This window comes from Glycine max, chromosome 3, assembly GCF_000004515.6.
Source record: "Glycine max cultivar Williams 82 chromosome 3, Glycine_max_v4.0, whole genome shotgun sequence".
NCBI lineage: Eukaryota > Viridiplantae > Streptophyta > Magnoliopsida > Fabales > Fabaceae > Glycine > Glycine max.
The window spans coordinates 37,877,188-37,893,227 of record NC_016090.4 but is presented as its reverse complement, the minus strand read 5'-3'; the positions used below and the strand labels follow the sequence as shown (position 1 = coordinate 37,893,227).

The 16,040-nt window shown below is 35.2% G+C and overlaps 2 protein-coding genes across 4 annotated transcripts; both read left to right on the top strand.

Annotated features, from left to right (window-relative positions):
• The first annotated feature begins 1,097 nt into the window (after positions 1-1,097).
• LOC100793183 (mRNA-capping enzyme) lies at positions 1,098-10,056 on the top strand. 3 transcript variants are annotated; one of them, XM_041014072.1, is made up of 18 exons: positions 1,109-1,403; positions 2,228-2,348; positions 3,202-3,350; positions 3,901-3,984; positions 4,064-4,126; positions 4,320-4,451; positions 4,550-4,750; positions 5,423-5,542; positions 6,094-6,140; positions 7,067-7,154; positions 7,368-7,505; positions 8,027-8,149; positions 8,243-8,341; positions 8,673-8,762; positions 8,864-8,945; positions 9,243-9,373; positions 9,494-9,633; positions 9,916-10,056. In XM_041014072.1, the coding sequence occupies exons 1-18, from the start codon at positions 1,389-1,391 to the stop codon at positions 9,953-9,955; spliced, it is 1,863 nt and encodes a 620-aa protein (XP_040870006.1). In that variant the 5' UTR covers positions 1,109-1,388; the 3' UTR covers positions 9,956-10,056. The 3 variants fall into 3 exon arrangements, with proteins under 3 accessions (XP_040870007.1, XP_040870006.1, XP_040870005.1); XM_041014071.1 differs by having other exon boundaries at positions 1,112-1,403; positions 7,067-7,229; XM_041014073.1 differs by lacking the exon at positions 8,027-8,149 and having other exon boundaries at positions 1,098-1,403; positions 7,067-7,229.
• A 689-nt stretch (positions 10,057-10,745) lies between these two features.
• Positions 10,746-12,321, top strand: GIP1 (putative aspartic proteinase GIP1). Its single transcript, NM_001375860.1, has one exon. It carries the CDS (start codon positions 10,916-10,918, stop codon positions 12,197-12,199), a length of 1,284 nt encoding a protein of 427 aa, NP_001362789.1. The 5' UTR covers positions 10,746-10,915; the 3' UTR covers positions 12,200-12,321.
• Positions 12,322-16,040: the final 3,719 nt, after the last annotated feature.

Here is a 16,040-nt window from a genome sequence, read left to right as displayed (position 1 = left end):
CAAATTGCATATAAAAAATACTTATCTCATTTATTTGTAGTAATTAAAATACAAAGTTTAATCAGCTTTTTTAATTAATGAAATAATGTTTTTGTCAGCCGAAAAGTGTAAACACAATTGATAAAAACATAGTAGTAATATAACTCATTTGACAACCTATATTGAGATTGTAAGGAAAGATTTAGGTTTAATCTCTATAGAATGCATATTTGGGAGAAATGATAGGCTTGTGATTAAGTTCACTATCAAAGAAAAATCAACACTGGATCCAAATGATTGAAGTCTGTGAGATATCTTGAAGTCTCACAAAAGAGTAAAAAATCCTAATTGTTGTGGTTAAAAAAAAGATATATCAAACAATTTTAGTTTAGCTTAGAGTAGTGTGTGAGCTTTTTTTTTTTGTAACAAAATCATAAAACAATGTTTGCCTTAGTGTAAATCCTAGTATTTATAGTTGTAAGGATATGTTTTTGCGAAAATTATACTCAACTGGTTCTAAAATTATCATTGTGCCTTAATCAACAATATATTTTTGTTTTTAGTTTTTAATTAAAAATAAAAAATGGTTAAAAGATGTAAATAACCGTCATGTTTAAGAATTATCTTTTATAATAATCATCTAGTGTTGCGGTGGTTTTCAGAATTAATTAGAGTACAAAATTGTCTAAAAAAATATGTAGAGATAATTGTCATTATAATAACTAGGAGAAATAGGCATCTAACTATTTTTTTTAAAACAAAAAGGAAGATAATAGAAGTTAATAGGTAATGTGAAAGTAATAGTTATTATAGGGATAAAATAATAATAATGAATGTAGTTATATGAATAAAATGAATATAAAAATATGTACATCAAAATACCTAATATTATTTATATATAGTTATAGATTACATAGGGAAATGTGTGCACTGAGATATTAATTGCCATTATAATAGGTTTTCTTTTTTTTTTAGGGGAGCCATTATAATAGGTATATATTATAGATAATGACGGTTGAAAGGTAATTTTAACATAATTAATTTGTTTTGCAGTAAGAAAAATAATTTGTTTAATAAAAAGATGTTTTTTACATAATAAATTAAAAAATATAAAGTTGAATGAAAAGAAAAGAAAAACTGATGGGAAAACATTAAGAAAAAAAAACTAAAAAAACAAGTGAAAAAGAATAAAAAAAAAGAGAGATAAAGGAGGGGTGGCTATGTCGGTTCTCCCCACGGGGCGAAGACCCGGATATGTATGGTGGCGCACAACAACATAACAAACAGATCCTTCAATTCTTCTCTTCTCTTCTCCTCTCCTCTCCTCCTAAGATCGATTATTGCTTTCTTCTTCCAACCAAAACCCTAACCAACGTCACTCTCCTACTCTTTCTCAATCCGTTACTGCTATGAGCTATCACATGGTAGATTCATCCTTTTCCAGAACCATAATCGTTACTTTCTACATATATTTTTGTTTTTACTTCTTTACTTGTTCGTTACTCGCTTTGAAACTTCAATCTAGGTTTATTACCAAACATCACGATTCGTGACTTGTACGAAAAATCAACAACGCGTTATTTCTTCTCTGCTAAACCAATGCTATTCTTTTCCTAGAATCAAGGACACCGTGTTTTCTCTCTGTTTTTTGTTTTCTTGCCGGATTATTGTTATTGATAGATGAAATGCATCATGTGATGTCACATTTTAAAAAATTAATGTAAACGGTTTCTCAAATTCACCGACACATGAATGGTTGAATTTTGAATCCACCTCGATTATGTTGTGGCTTTCAATGAACTTCACTGTGCATAATTATGTGCACCTTTTGCTTGTTCTCATATACACGTGTGTTACCAACAAGTGGTTGTTGTGAGTGATACTAGACTTGGTTATGTTAAGCAAGGTCTTAAGTGCAAACTTTGTGGATGAAAAAAATGTGGTTGGAAGACGAGAATTCCACTAAAGGTTTTCAGTTAGGTTCTTCGACGGATATTAGTCATCGGCAATCGGCAAAGTCAGTGGATGTTTCGTACCAAATATTTCGTAACAATAACATGCTAACCCCAAAAAATATACACGTGTGCTTGGAAGCATAAGTATTGCTCTTCAGCTATGCTCGTTCAAGTCATTTTACTCCTGGCAATCTTACGTGATGCATTTTATCAGATAATTGTTGAATTGTAACTTTTGTCATTTTTGTTGAGATAGCTCCTGTGCTGTTTCTTACTATGAGTTCTTTATGCAGCATAATAATGAAGATACACACAGAGGTTTGAAAAGAAAGCCCCCACATATGGATCGAGGGCAAGAACGGAGGCCATACAATACGAATTCTAGACCTTATGATCGGAACACGGTTCCTGATGGTTGGCTCTTGTTTTTATTTGTTTATTTATCTATTTTATATACAATACACACGGATTTGGTTGTCAATTATAGACTATTACATTGTGAAGATATTGGCCGGCACTTTAATCTAACTGTAGTGTATGAACGTTGGAATTTATATTCATTTTCTCTTTTGCATTAGGGATTTAACTATACAAATTAAGGACTTGCTGTAAATAAATGAAGCTAAAAGTTGCCTTTGGCATTGGAGGATTGTTTTTTCCCTGCACAAACTAGAGTTAGTGTGTTTTGGTTCAACTTATTTTAGAGAGATAATCTTTCCCCCCGCCCCTGCCCCCTCATAACAGTTCCATGAAAGAGCTTTTTGGTAAAAAAAAAAAAGAACAATTATATTCCATGAAAAAGGCTATACCAAATGTGGGCTTATATGGAGATGGTTGTGTGCGTTAAATGTCTCACTTGTTCAGCATGGACAAGTTATTTTGTGGAAGTGTTAACTATATGCTGTAGGAACTGTGATATACACTATGCAGGTATAGTCCATGGCCTTTATTACAAACTACTTTATTTTTTAGCTATCATTATTTTGCTTGGAAATTTAAGTTGATTACATCCCTTGAACTCACTATTGCAAGTCCCTATTGCATGAACAAGACCTTTTTCTTTACTAATTTGCCATTTTTATTTTTGTGATAGTATATACTATGTATGCCTGGTTTTCTTACAAGTTCTTTTTTCATAGTGGCTTCAGGCTACAATTTTCTTTACAATGTTGAAATCTCTTTACTGATCTTCACTCTTGCAATAATGTTACTCTATGATGTGCTTTTTTTTATAGATTTTCATTTTTAGTCGATCCATGTAATGCAGGTTGGTTAGACTGCCCACCACATGGGCAAGAAATAGGATGTATAATCCCTTCGAAGGTTCCACTTGGTGATTCCTTCAATGATTACATTCCAAGTCAAAAATATGCTCCCAAGCAAGCAATTCATCAACAAAGAGTCTTAGGTAGAGAAGTAAGTACATCAAATGCACAGTAATCATCAATAACTCAGATTACTAGATTAGTATGTTCTTCTTTGGGAAGATAAATATACTTTTATTAAGTAGATAAAGGGAGATAATAATAGATTGGTGTGCACAAGCTGCTGATATATATTTTGATGTGACTTTTCAACATCTTTTTATGTGACCGATCTTTTTAATTGGCCATGTTAAACATTTTATCATTTTATTATTTCACAACATTTAGAGGAACTTGTTCTATTGTTCACACATGTCACAATGTGATGCGCTTTACATGAATTTGGTGTTCTTAGGGAACTTCTATTGACAAAAAGACGGCTTAGATTGCATTTTAGGATTTGATGAAAAAGACATAGAAGCAGGAAGAATGAGGATAGTAAATGCTTTATATTTCGTTTGAGCTAATAAGCAGAAAGATGAATAATCACAGAAAGGGACAAATTTGCAACATTGTGGGGGCTTTTACTTGTTTTCTTTGTAGTGTTGCATATAAACTTGTTGCAACTAGCATCAAAGTGCTTAGCTTTATTTATTTTGCAGCTTGGTTTAGTGATTGATCTGACAAATACTACTCGCTACTATCCTGTATCAGATTGGACAAAAGAAGGGATTGGTCATGTCAAGGTAGCATATTATCTTTCGTCCTATTGTTTATGAAATGTTAATTGCAATTGAGTTTAGATTTTTGATTTGCTTGTGGCAGATAAGATGCACAGGAAGAGATGCTGTACCTGATGATGAATCCGTAAAATTCTTTTGTGATAAGGTAGCTTCCTTTTGTAGTGTTGACGGTGTTCACTGTACAGTTCATGAGCATTACTTCTACTCATTCTTTTGCTCAATGCTCACACTTGATAGTCAAGTATTGTCTTCTTGTTAGTGTTCTTAGCAATGCTGGTACAATTCTTGACATCTTACTTGAGGTTTTATGATTTATACTTGTTAGATATTCATTTTAGGTTCTGGATTTTTGCTCCCAAAGAACAAACACAAAGAAATATATACTTGTACATTGCACACATGGGCATAATCGTACAGGTTATATGATTGTTCACTTTCTTGTGCGCACGGAATCTCTTTCTGTTACTGAGGTGAGTAAAATAATCGGACAGTTCATAGGTTTGTTTTCAATACCTGTTTGACTCTGGTAATTAATGTGTTATGCAATTTTGTGCTTGTTATCTCCCAGGCGATAAATAAATTTGCTTGTGCACGTCACCCAGGAATTTACAAGCAGGACTACATTGATGCCCTTTACATGTTTTATAATGAAAAGAAGCCTGAAGATCTTGTTTGTCCTCAAACTCCTGAATGGAAGAGAATTTCTGATCCTGATTTTCATGGCACAGCTGTTCCAGCTGTGGACAATAGTGCACACATTCCTGAACAGGTATGTTCGCCTTGTTGACTCAGTTTATTTAGCTTCTTAGTGGATATGGATTTGTAGTGCTGCCACTGGGTTGAATACCTTACTTCTTGGCATGTAATTTACTTCCAACAAGTTTGTCCGAGCATGAATCTGCCAGTTAGTTATGCTTTATTTTATTTTAGGTTTATTTTGTTGAAGCGTATCTGATATGGCCTGAAAATAGAATTGGTTGCACCCTTTGCATCTTTCTGTTTTCTTTGTTGAGACTTGGATGTATACTCTGATAACAATACCTTTTATTTGCTAATTTGCTTTGATGTATAATTTTTTACTTCAGTTTATTTCCCATGACGCTAAACAAGTTATGAAATATTCTTTATTGTTAGAGAAAAATAGAAAATGATTGTATTTTTTCTTTCAATTGTCATCTTCCGTGGTCTTATTGTGTGTGCACGTTATCTGTTTTATATGGCTTGTATTTTTTATGAAGTTTTTTAAATAACAGGCTATGAGATTAATATGTGGTCATATTAATATCGAATTGTTTTCCTCATATCACTTTCATTTTTTGCATACGTCTGTGTGCTCTACTGAAATAGAAATATGATTTTTTTTAAGAACCTTAAATCAGTTCACAATTTATTTCTGGGAGATATTATGTGGATTTTCCTTATGTTTGGTTTGATCTTCTAGGAGAGAATTGTGAGGAATGAGGTATTAACAAGTGATGATGCTTTGGGAGATCCAATTCCTCCAAACCAGCTGCGTCCAATGCAAGAACTTTGTTATCAACTGCTCAAGTTGGGCACAGGGGTGGGTCTCTGAATTGGCTTTTTGTTGATTTCTATCTATTTTTCTTGAATATGATTTACATTCAAGTTTTCAACATACTCTGGATAGTCATGAATGCCGTTTTTGTATCACATGTTAAATGAATTCATGCATCACATGTATGATTTAGTTTTCATAGGAATTAGTGTTCAGGAAGTAGCACCCATTCACTCTGCCCAGGAAATAATCCCCACCTAGTCTATTAAGAGTCTAAATGTATAGATTTTGTGCATAACCTAAGTACTGTAATGCACAATCAATCAATTTCACTTAAGAAATACTTCCTATCTCTCTATTTATCTCTTTCGTCTCCCCCTAAAGTCAACACAAACAACCATATCAATATTACACAAATAAAGTTATGCATGTCGGGTGCTATGGGTTGTATTTGATGCATCTCAGTAAAATTCCAAAAGAAGTTTGAAGCCAAGTAATTATTTGATTTGGAAACATTAGTTTGTTATGCATAAAATTATTTTATGAATTAATTCCATTATTTTTGGGTTTTCAAATTTAATATTATCCCTTTTTAGGGAAGAGGACGCTCGTTTCCTGGATCACACCCTGTTTCTCTGAACAGGTTCAATCTTACCACATTTAATCATTTTGTTTTCTATTGCATTGAGAAATAAATGTAACTTCAGGATGGACTTGGCTATTTTACTGAGATGGACATCAGTTGTTTTTCCAATCTACCAAGTCTAAAGAATTAATAGTACCTAAAGTATGTGTTCTCTACTGTCAACCTGCCTTTCAACTGTTTAATTGCAAATGTGCTTCATTGGTAAAGAGAATCTTATGCTGTTAACAAATATTTTTAACATCAGTTTTCTGCAGAAATTCTCAAGTAAATGGAGTGGCTGACATTTTTTTCACTACATTAAACATTCTGTCTACTTTTTAATAGAATCTGATGGAGAATAATAATAACTAACACTGTCAGCAATGTAACAGGATCTTTGTGATTTATTAATTCTTACACTAGGATTTCAATGAAGAAGTCATGGTTTCATATTGTACGTTTGTTTAATTTTGGGATGCATTGTTTGCCAAAACCTTTCAGACTAATTTCTATAGATTAACATGATGGGAGTTCAAATTCCAGATGTCTATCCTGTGTATATTTTAATTTAGCTTTGGCCAATTAAACAAATTTCTGCATTGACTATCAAAATTATTTCTGATTCATATTACTATGATTTCTTTGAGAGTAAATTACATGAATCTTTTGTATTTGCAAAATATGCTACCATTAACTTCAAAGTACTGTTTGGCCCAGATTTGGCAATTGATATGTCAAGTTAATGGATGTTCTGTGATCAAATGGCATTCCTTAATTCTATCATTTTTCAGTTTTTGTTAAAAAGGGAACAAAATATTCATTTGATGCAGTTGAGTTTGAGTTGGGTGATTTATTTATTAAAAATTGATTGTAAATCTAAATTTTCATCTTTGTTAATTATCTACTTTGGTTTGTCAACTGACTTAAGATTTTTTTTTTTGCAGGGACAATCTGCAACTCTTAAGACAAAGATATTACTATGCCACGTGGAAAGCTGATGGGACACGATATATGATGCTGATTACTTGCGATGTATGTTATCTGATTGACAGAAAATTCTTTTTCCAAAGGATCAATATGCGATTTCCTTGCAGATATACTAATGGGGTGTGTATGTTTATTCAATTTACTTTGGTTGCTAAGTGAGTATCTTGGATGTCAGGAAGCTGTGTCTTGGCTTTTGTAAATTTTATTTTAGATTCTCTAATGGATAAGTCAATTGTTTTCAATCACAATCATTTCAAGGGTACACCCGAGAGGAATCACCACTACACATTACTTGATGGGGAGATGATTATTGACACAGATCCGCATACACATAAGCAAGAGAGAAGATACCTCATTTATGATTTGATGGCTATCAATCAAGTTTCTTTGACAGAGGTACACATTTATTAACAACTGCACTGTTGAGATATTATTGACTTCTTGGTGGATAATGTCCTACACCTACTATATTATATGAAGTAAAGAAATTTAAATTGGTTTCCTCTTGTTTATGTTTGCTATTTCGAGTTGCTGTATTTAGTGGTCAACCAAAAACCAAATTGTGTTCCAATTACGGTATTTGCATTTGTCAGTTAATTAAAGTATCTCCCAACAATCCCGCATTAAAATGAGCGCCTGTAAGCTTCTAGTTGGATTTGAACCTACCTCTGAATTATGGGTCATTTCCTTATCAAGTTTGAAAACCCAGGATTATTAGTAATCCATATTTTTGGATCCAATTGAAGTCTGGCTGCAAATGTAATGTATTCTCATGAGTTTTGGGTAGTTGTTAAAACATTAAATAAATGACAGAATACTAGATAATGCATGCCTGGAACCATTTAAGTCCTTGGATTGATGTTCACACTTGTGCTTGGCTGAGTTTTGACCTGACCATTTGGTCTAAATGCCCGCAGCTGCCCTTCTATGAAAGGTGGAAATTGCTGGAGAAAGAAGTAATTGAACCTCGTAACATGGAACGCGAGGGCCTCTCAAAGAGTATAAATCCTTATTATAGATATGACTTGGAACCATTTAGTGTACGTATAGTGATTATTTTACTATTCTATTTTTCTGAAACATTTTCCAGTGGGATCGGCTATTTGTTTATTTTTTTGTATTTTTTGTTTCAGGTGAGGAGGAAGGGTTTTTGGTTGCTATCTACTGTGTCAAAGCTCCTTCATAAATTCATTCCACAACTATCACATTCATCAGATGGTCTTGTATTCCAGGTAATGATTAGTATCTCTAGAGGATCGAACCTCCCAAGTTGAGCTTGGATGTAGAGGATAGTTGGATCAATGAACACTTGGCTTGTAGGAAACACCAGTTCTTTGAGGATGATGTACTGAATTGATGCTCTACTAGGGAACAGTCCAAATTTCTCAGTTCTTGTTTTTCATTGTATTGAGTCAATATTGACGATTGAGAAATCTAAATAAGGATGTAATTTTTTGGTTTATAGAGAATACTTACTGGCTGAGAACATCCCATTTACAAATATTCATATATGCTGTTTGGTTTATGTACTCGTTTGTTGTTAATAATGTTGGATTCTATCAGGGTTGGGATGATCCATATGTCCCTCGCACACATGAAGGTCTTCTGAAGTGGAAATACCCTGAGATGAACTCTGTTGATTTCCTCTGTGAGGTTGTACAAGTACTTCTCAAGTTCAAAAATGGGCTTAGTGTGGTGTTAAATTCCTCTCTAACATGACAATCCAATTATGTTGAAACCATCTTTGTTGACAGGTGGGAGCTGGAGATCGTCCCTTGCTTTTTCTATTTGAACGTGGAAGGAAGAAGTTAATGGAGGAGAATGTTATTTTTAAAGGTTGTACAACTTGTAGACCATCATTATTATTTTATACCACTATAATGTAATTAATGGCATTATTACTATTGTTATTATTAATTGGTCCAGATGACAGCTAATTGCATGAACTACCCGATTTTGGCCATACTTGAATTGTGATTAGTAGTGAAATATATATATATATATACAAGACTCCATTTGCAATTGATTCTGTCTTTAGTTAGTTATAACATAACTCTCGAATTGATTTAACCGAATATCTGGAAAAATCAAACCATAATTTGCTTGCAATTTTTGGCTCCAAATGATTTTCAGATGCATCGGACATTTCTTCCTATTCAGGGAAGATCATTGAATGCTACTGGGATTCCGCGGAGCATCATTGGGTTTGTATGCGGATCAGAATAGACAAAGCCGCTCCAAATGATATCAATACCTATAGAAAGGTTATACCTGTTAAATTTTTCCATTCTATTGTTGCCAGCGTCTTTAAGTTGTCTATGCTTTTGTTTAACTAGCTCATGTGAAAAGCCTTCTGAACAGTTTTTGTTAATTTTTTAACACAGGTAATGCGAAGCATAAAGGATAACATCACAGAAGAGGTCTTATTGAATGAGATCAATCAGATCATTCGCCTACCCTTGTATGCAGACAGAATACAAAGGGATATCAAGGCTCACCAGCATATGATCTCTTCGCGGCGCAAGTGAGTTATAATAAAAGCTAAGCATGTCGAACGACATCGTATTTTTATTGAAGAGCTAGCAAAGACTCCTGAATGCAGTGCCAGCAGAAAAGCTGTACAATTTTTTCTAGGAGATTGTATTTGTGCTACGGCATTGTTCGGCTCATGCATCACATAGGAAAGAAGCTTAGGTTATATGGTTTTGTTTGGCTAACAAGATTTTGGTCGCTGTTGTATATTAGCAATTTTGCCTATTATTTCTTTTATTTTCATTCCTTTTTGGTATTTCTTTTTTAACTGCAGATATCAAGTTCACAAGATCATATTGGAAAAAGCTCAATAAAAACGGCTTTGATAGGTTACAGTAATTCAAATATTGCAACTTCATACCATTTTATTTTTCTAGAACTTTTTTGATACTTGATAGAGTGCGGCTCTTGGACACCTCCCACTTGTTCTAGTTTTACTTTTTACTTTGTTTTGGCATCAGTCGTTCAGTGAAAAGTACATTAATTGACCATTTGACCGTGTACTGCTGTATGCCTTTATTCACTTTATTATTTTTTTAACTTAAGCAAGTCTTTTAAAAATAATTATTTCTTTAAAATAAAGTTAAAATAAGTTTACACTATTTCGTTTATCTATATTCTAATTCTATTTTTGAGGCCGTGTTATCAAAATACATCTATAGATCAAAAGGGTGTGTTGTCTTGTTGTATAGTATTACTGCACCTTCTTCAAGCCATTTGTTTCATCATTTGGTCAAGAGTTGAGAGAACGTTTTCTTTTCTTTTTATAAAAAAACAACTCTTATTTTCAGAATTTCAAAATATAGAAATGTTTGTTTTTGACTTTTTGTTTCCTAAATCTGTGGTATCACTATCATGTTACGATGGTTCATAAACTTTTGTAATTTTTATATGTCATCACTTGCGCTTCTGTATTGTTATGGTTCATAACTCCTATCACCACTTCTTTTTCTGTCTTGAAGTGTCAAATATCATAAGATATGTAAATTTCCTAGGATGTGTCTGCACATCTTTATCCATATTGATAAGGTAGTTTGCCCACGCCACACTATACTAGCGTACTTTATACTACTACATGCAGCATATGAAACTAGAACGATGAGTTGCACCGACAATATTTGTACACGGGTGGACGCAATTAATTTGGTCCATCAAGGGGCTATTTTTCCGAGAATCCGTCCCCTCGTAATTATATCATCAACTGTTTAACACTTTAACTCCAACACCAACCACTGTTTCTTTGTTTATCTCCTTGCTCCAGCAAGCAAACCAAAATGCCTCCTCCTCTTCCATCTCTCTGCAACTTCAACTTGGCGATACTCTTCCTCTTCCTCACACCCACTTTCCAAATCCCCCTCATAGCCCCAATCTCAAAAGACGACACCACCCAACTCTACACTCTCTCCGTGTTCCTGAAAACCCCACTCCAACCCACAAAACTCCACCTCCACCTTGGCTCCTCCCTCAGCTGGGTCCTCTGCGACTCCACCTACACCTCCTCCTCCTCCCACCACATCCCCTGCAACACCCCTCTCTGCAACTCCTTCCCCTCCAACGCATGCTCCAACAACTCCTCCCTCTGCGCCCTCTTCCCCGAAAACCCCGTCACAAGAAACACCCTCCTGGACACCGCCCTCATCGATTCCCTCGCTCTTCCCACCTACGACGCTTCCTCCTCTCTCGTCCTCATCTCCGACTTCATCTTCTCCTGCGCCACGGCCCATCTTCTCCAGGGCCTCGCCGCCAATGCATTGGGCCTCGCCTCATTGGGCCGGTCCAACTACTCCCTCCCGGCCCAAATCAGCACTTCATTAACCTCACCTCGTTCTTTCACTCTCTGCCTGCCAGCTTCATCAGCCAACACAGGGGCAGCTATATTCGCCTCCACTGCCTCCTCATTTCTTTTCTCTTCCAAAATTGACCTTACTTACACACAACTCATCGTAAACCCCGTTGCCGACACCGTCGTCACCGACAATCCACAACCGTCTGATGAGTATTTCATAAACTTAACCTCAATCAAAATCAACGGTAAGCCTCTTTATATCAACTCCTCCATCCTCACCGTTGATCAGACCGGCTTCGGTGGGACCAAGATAAGCACTGCGGAACCCTACACTGTTTTAGAAACTTCTATTTACAGACTATTTGTTCAGCGTTTTGTGAACGAGTCCTCTGCTTTTAACTTGACGGTGACGGAAGCAGTTGAGCCGTTTGGCGTGTGCTACCCTGCGGGGGATCTCACGGAGACACGAGTTGGACCCGCGGTGCCCACCGTTGATCTGGTGATGCACAGCGAGGACGTGTTCTGGAGAATCTTTGGCGGGAATTCGATGGTGAGGGTTGCGAAGGGAGGAGTGGATGTGTGGTGTTTGGGTTTTGTGGACGGTGGGACCCGCGGGAGAACTCCCATTGTAATCGGAGGGCATCAGTTGGAGGATAATTTAATGCAGTTTGATCTTGACTCAAATAGATTCGGTTTCACTTCGACTCTCTTGCTTCAGGATGCCAAATGTTCTAATCTCAAGGTCAATAATTTTGCAAATGGAATTAAATAAATTCCAATTCAAAAAATATGTATAGGTAATTTGATTGTTTCTATTTTTTCTGTAACACTATTACCTGTTTTATTACATGTTGTAATCAAATGTTCCAACTTCCAAGTATTGCTTTTTTATTATGTGTTGGTTACCATCTGGCATGTCTGACCTCTTATAAAAAACATGGAACTGAATTTGTTGGAGTAGCATTTTAAGGAACAATGCAGATTATAAATTGAAAATGGAACTCCTCCGGACTTTATCATAATTGCAAATTTGACAAGGCATTGCCAATGCAATTGGAGGAACATTACATTACTACCAGAAAATATAAGCCACTTGCAACATTAGTTCCATTTTTCTGGCTGAAGAATTAACTATAGAAGTCAAATTCTGACTCTAGCTAAAGGAGCAAATCCCTGGAACAATTATCTCACTTTTATTTTTTATATATATAAAAGAAGATGCTGATGAATATATAAGGAATGCTCATCCAAGAACGAGGAAATGAACAAATATACAAGAGTTGCTGCATAGAATAAACATACATGGCACACTTCCTTTATCATCTAGATGCAATAGAATAAAATTCAATTAATTCACCAAAAAAAAAGAGAATAAACTTCCAATATTAATTAAAAAAAACTCTTTAGTCTCTTGTCCTTACTGGTTCAATTGCACACCAATTGAAGCACTCCAAATTTGATAGTAATATATATACTCCACACAGTCTGAATGAGACAAACTGATTCCACTGATTTGCACAAATTTAGCAAGTCAAATCACTTCAAGAATGCGGGCTTCACTACTTCAAGTATAACACAACCATGAGCTACCAAAAACCACGTCTTTGCTCGGACAGAACCTACCAAAAACAGAACCTCAAATATACCAAAACCATGTCAAAACACATATATGAGTTCAGGACCTCAAATGTAGAAGCTTTTCGGCTCAGATTTTGTTGTCAACGACATCACTCTCTGGCTGGGCCTAAAATCCCGATAGCATGGGAAATGGGGGCTTTTTCTTCTTACACCCTGCATTTGTTCTTGTACACCCAATATTTAGGGTGAAAAACTAAAAACACCCTTATGTATAACCTATACAGATTGCCAATCTGTAAGGTCATTATGAATTCACAATCCGTAAGGCCATGGATTTCTACAGTAAGGTTGGCGGCGACAAAGGACCCACGCGGCATGAGGGGGAGGCGAAGGGACCTCGTTGCGCAGCATGAGGGGGAGGGACCTCATAGTGCGACGTGAGGGAAGGGACCTTGTGGCGCGGCTTGAGGGGGAGCAAAGGTGACCTCAGCAGCCTCGCATCGTAGGTGACCAGAGGGAGGAGATGGCTATGAAGGAGGTGGTGGTGTTGCAGCATGGTGGAGGTGGCATATGAAGAATTCACCATTACGGATTGCAAATTCATATGTTTTTAAAAAGGGGTAATTTTGGAAAAATGAAGAATTGTTTGGTGTACCAAAAAAATCGTTGGGTGTGCAAAATAATCCCCGGAAATGGGGCAGTGTAAATGATACTCCAATGGGTACTCGAACCCAAATATATCAACTTGTGAATTTTTAGTACGTTAGAATAGAAGACAAAAGCATTCGAACACCACTGTGGAAAAGGAGCATAAACCTTCCCAACCTTAGAACTAAACCAATGCCAAGACCAAGAAAAACTGACGAGCTTTTCATATTAAGCATATTTGCAAAACAAAAAATTACTTAAAGCAGATACTTCTTCCTAATTTGAAGGCGAGATATATATTTGTTCTTTCTCCACGACTTGGGAGGGAGGAGGGGGTGTGACAATGGATATGGTTCATATGGAAATAGAGGAGATCAATTTCCCAATGTGAAGAGGATATGGTGCAAGAGTCTTGGAAAGTTTGTTAAGTGCTGCAAACTATAAACATATAAGGATACAAATTGCTAATAAATTCTGTTGTAGTTCAAGGGATTCAATTTTTATAAATCTTTAGCAGAGGTTCTGTGTCAACATAGGTAGAAGCATTTGTTTGAAAGCTAGTTCAAAACCGTGTTTCCTCTTTGATGAATTTATCTAATGGAGAGGTTATGACAAAGTTAGAAACTGTGTAAAGGGTTTCACATGAAAGAGGAATTACACTTTCACTTAATTCTTGAAATGTGATATTTTTAAAAGACTTGAGTGCATTGCTCGCAGTGGTGGGAAATATTTACACCATCACTGTAAGTCATTGTGACAAATGTTATGTTGTTATATTTTTAAGTTTGTCGAGTTGAATAGAACAGTTGATAGAAAGTGATTTAATATATTAGATAACGGCTAATTAATAATTATTTAGAATTCAAATATCATTTTTTCTAGTTATGCATGTTGCCTGAAGATTCATCTTAGTGGTCCATAAATTCCATAACTAGTAAAAGCGACTTCAAACCCATCGAAGACAAGTGGTGGTACTATCTCTGTTTTTTCCCCTGTTCCGGTGACAAACCATGTAACAATCATACCCTCTGGGGAACATTGAGAACATGTTGGGTTGAAAAATGTAGAAGCAAACCATGTTGTTGTGTTAAAGTATTATATACTCCGGTGCCATCACGAAATAAATGTATCGGTGCCATGATGTAACAAGAAGGCTGCCACTTTTCTATTTCGGTGCCATCAAGCACTGAATTTGGTTTCTACAATTGCTACATTTGACTTTGAAGCTACACAATTGTTGATTTGCAGTTCCAATTTAACACAATTTGGTTACTACATGCGATCACACGCTCTGTACGCTATTTGTTTCAGCTTTGGAATATGTTAGGTTGAGGCCACAGTCCACATGGGAGGGTGTTTTGTCTTTTTCTACTGTTTTATTCACTTTGTATTGACTTTTGAAGCTTACGTCAACTGAGGATTTGTTATGCTCACTTAATTTTAATAAAATCTTTGACTTATCTTAAAAAAATCGAAGGGATTTTGTAGATGCAACCGTTAATAACTTAATAGTGATTTAAAGATTTTTCATCATTATAAAATTTCCAACAAAAAAAATCTGTTTCGATTATGTCGTGGAGTCATGCTTCATGGACAGCAGAATCAATTGGATTTAAAAACACAATGTTTCACGAATGACTTGATCCAAGGTAATCGTTGATGCACTTGCTTTCCTTCGCAAGCCACGGTGCATCTCGCCAAAACAGAAAACATGTGCTATTGACCGTGTCTTGCCGCTGTTGTTCTCATTGAATACCAAAACCATGCTCACATGCTGAATATATAGACTGCATATATGATATATATGAGCCCACATGTGATTTGTTCAAATGAAATAGAGTTCAATTTCAGCAAAGTCTTGAGTTTAAATTGTGTGAATGAAATTATTGTAATTAAAAAGAAAAATCTTACTTAAAAGTGAGTTAATTAAGTTTTTGAACATAAATTAATCATGGATAAAAAATTAGTAAATATTTTACATCAATAACAACATAATGAAGATATATTATATCACCATGTACCGTGTCCTAATTATTATAGGCCACCTTATAATCTTATTTCCCTTCTTTAATACAATTCAGTTTCCTTAGTTAACCATGCTTATTAAGGTCATTGTTGATTGATCTTCTTTTCTACATTATCATTCCTAATATAGTCATGGAAGATGGACGACTATAATCAATTAAGCCATTATGAAAAAAAACTGGTGCTTAATACAGTTAATTAAATTTGCATCTTAATAGATTTATAGTCATAGATAAAACAATTAACAGCTAAATTTGTAATTAAATGCATACACATGTATGTTTTTGGTGTATAACATACACATATATGCAGTTAAAAAAAATACACACATATGTATACACACGCAATCATTATTGAAGACA

Bases quoted from the DNA above. Each gene is read 5' to 3' on its own strand.
- LOC100793183 (XM_041014071.1), top strand. The intron at 7,506-8,026 runs GTACACATTTAT...AAATGCCCGCAG, and splicing joins ATCAAGTTTCTTTGACAGAG to CTGCCCTTCTATGAAAGGTG. The intron at 8,150-8,242 runs GTACGTATAGTG...TTTTTGTTTCAG, and splicing joins ATGACTTGGAACCATTTAGT to GTGAGGAGGAAGGGTTTTTG.
- GIP1 (NM_001375860.1), top strand. From the start codon at position 10,916: ATGCCTCCTCCTCTTCCATCTCTCTGCAACTTCAACTTGGCGATACTC.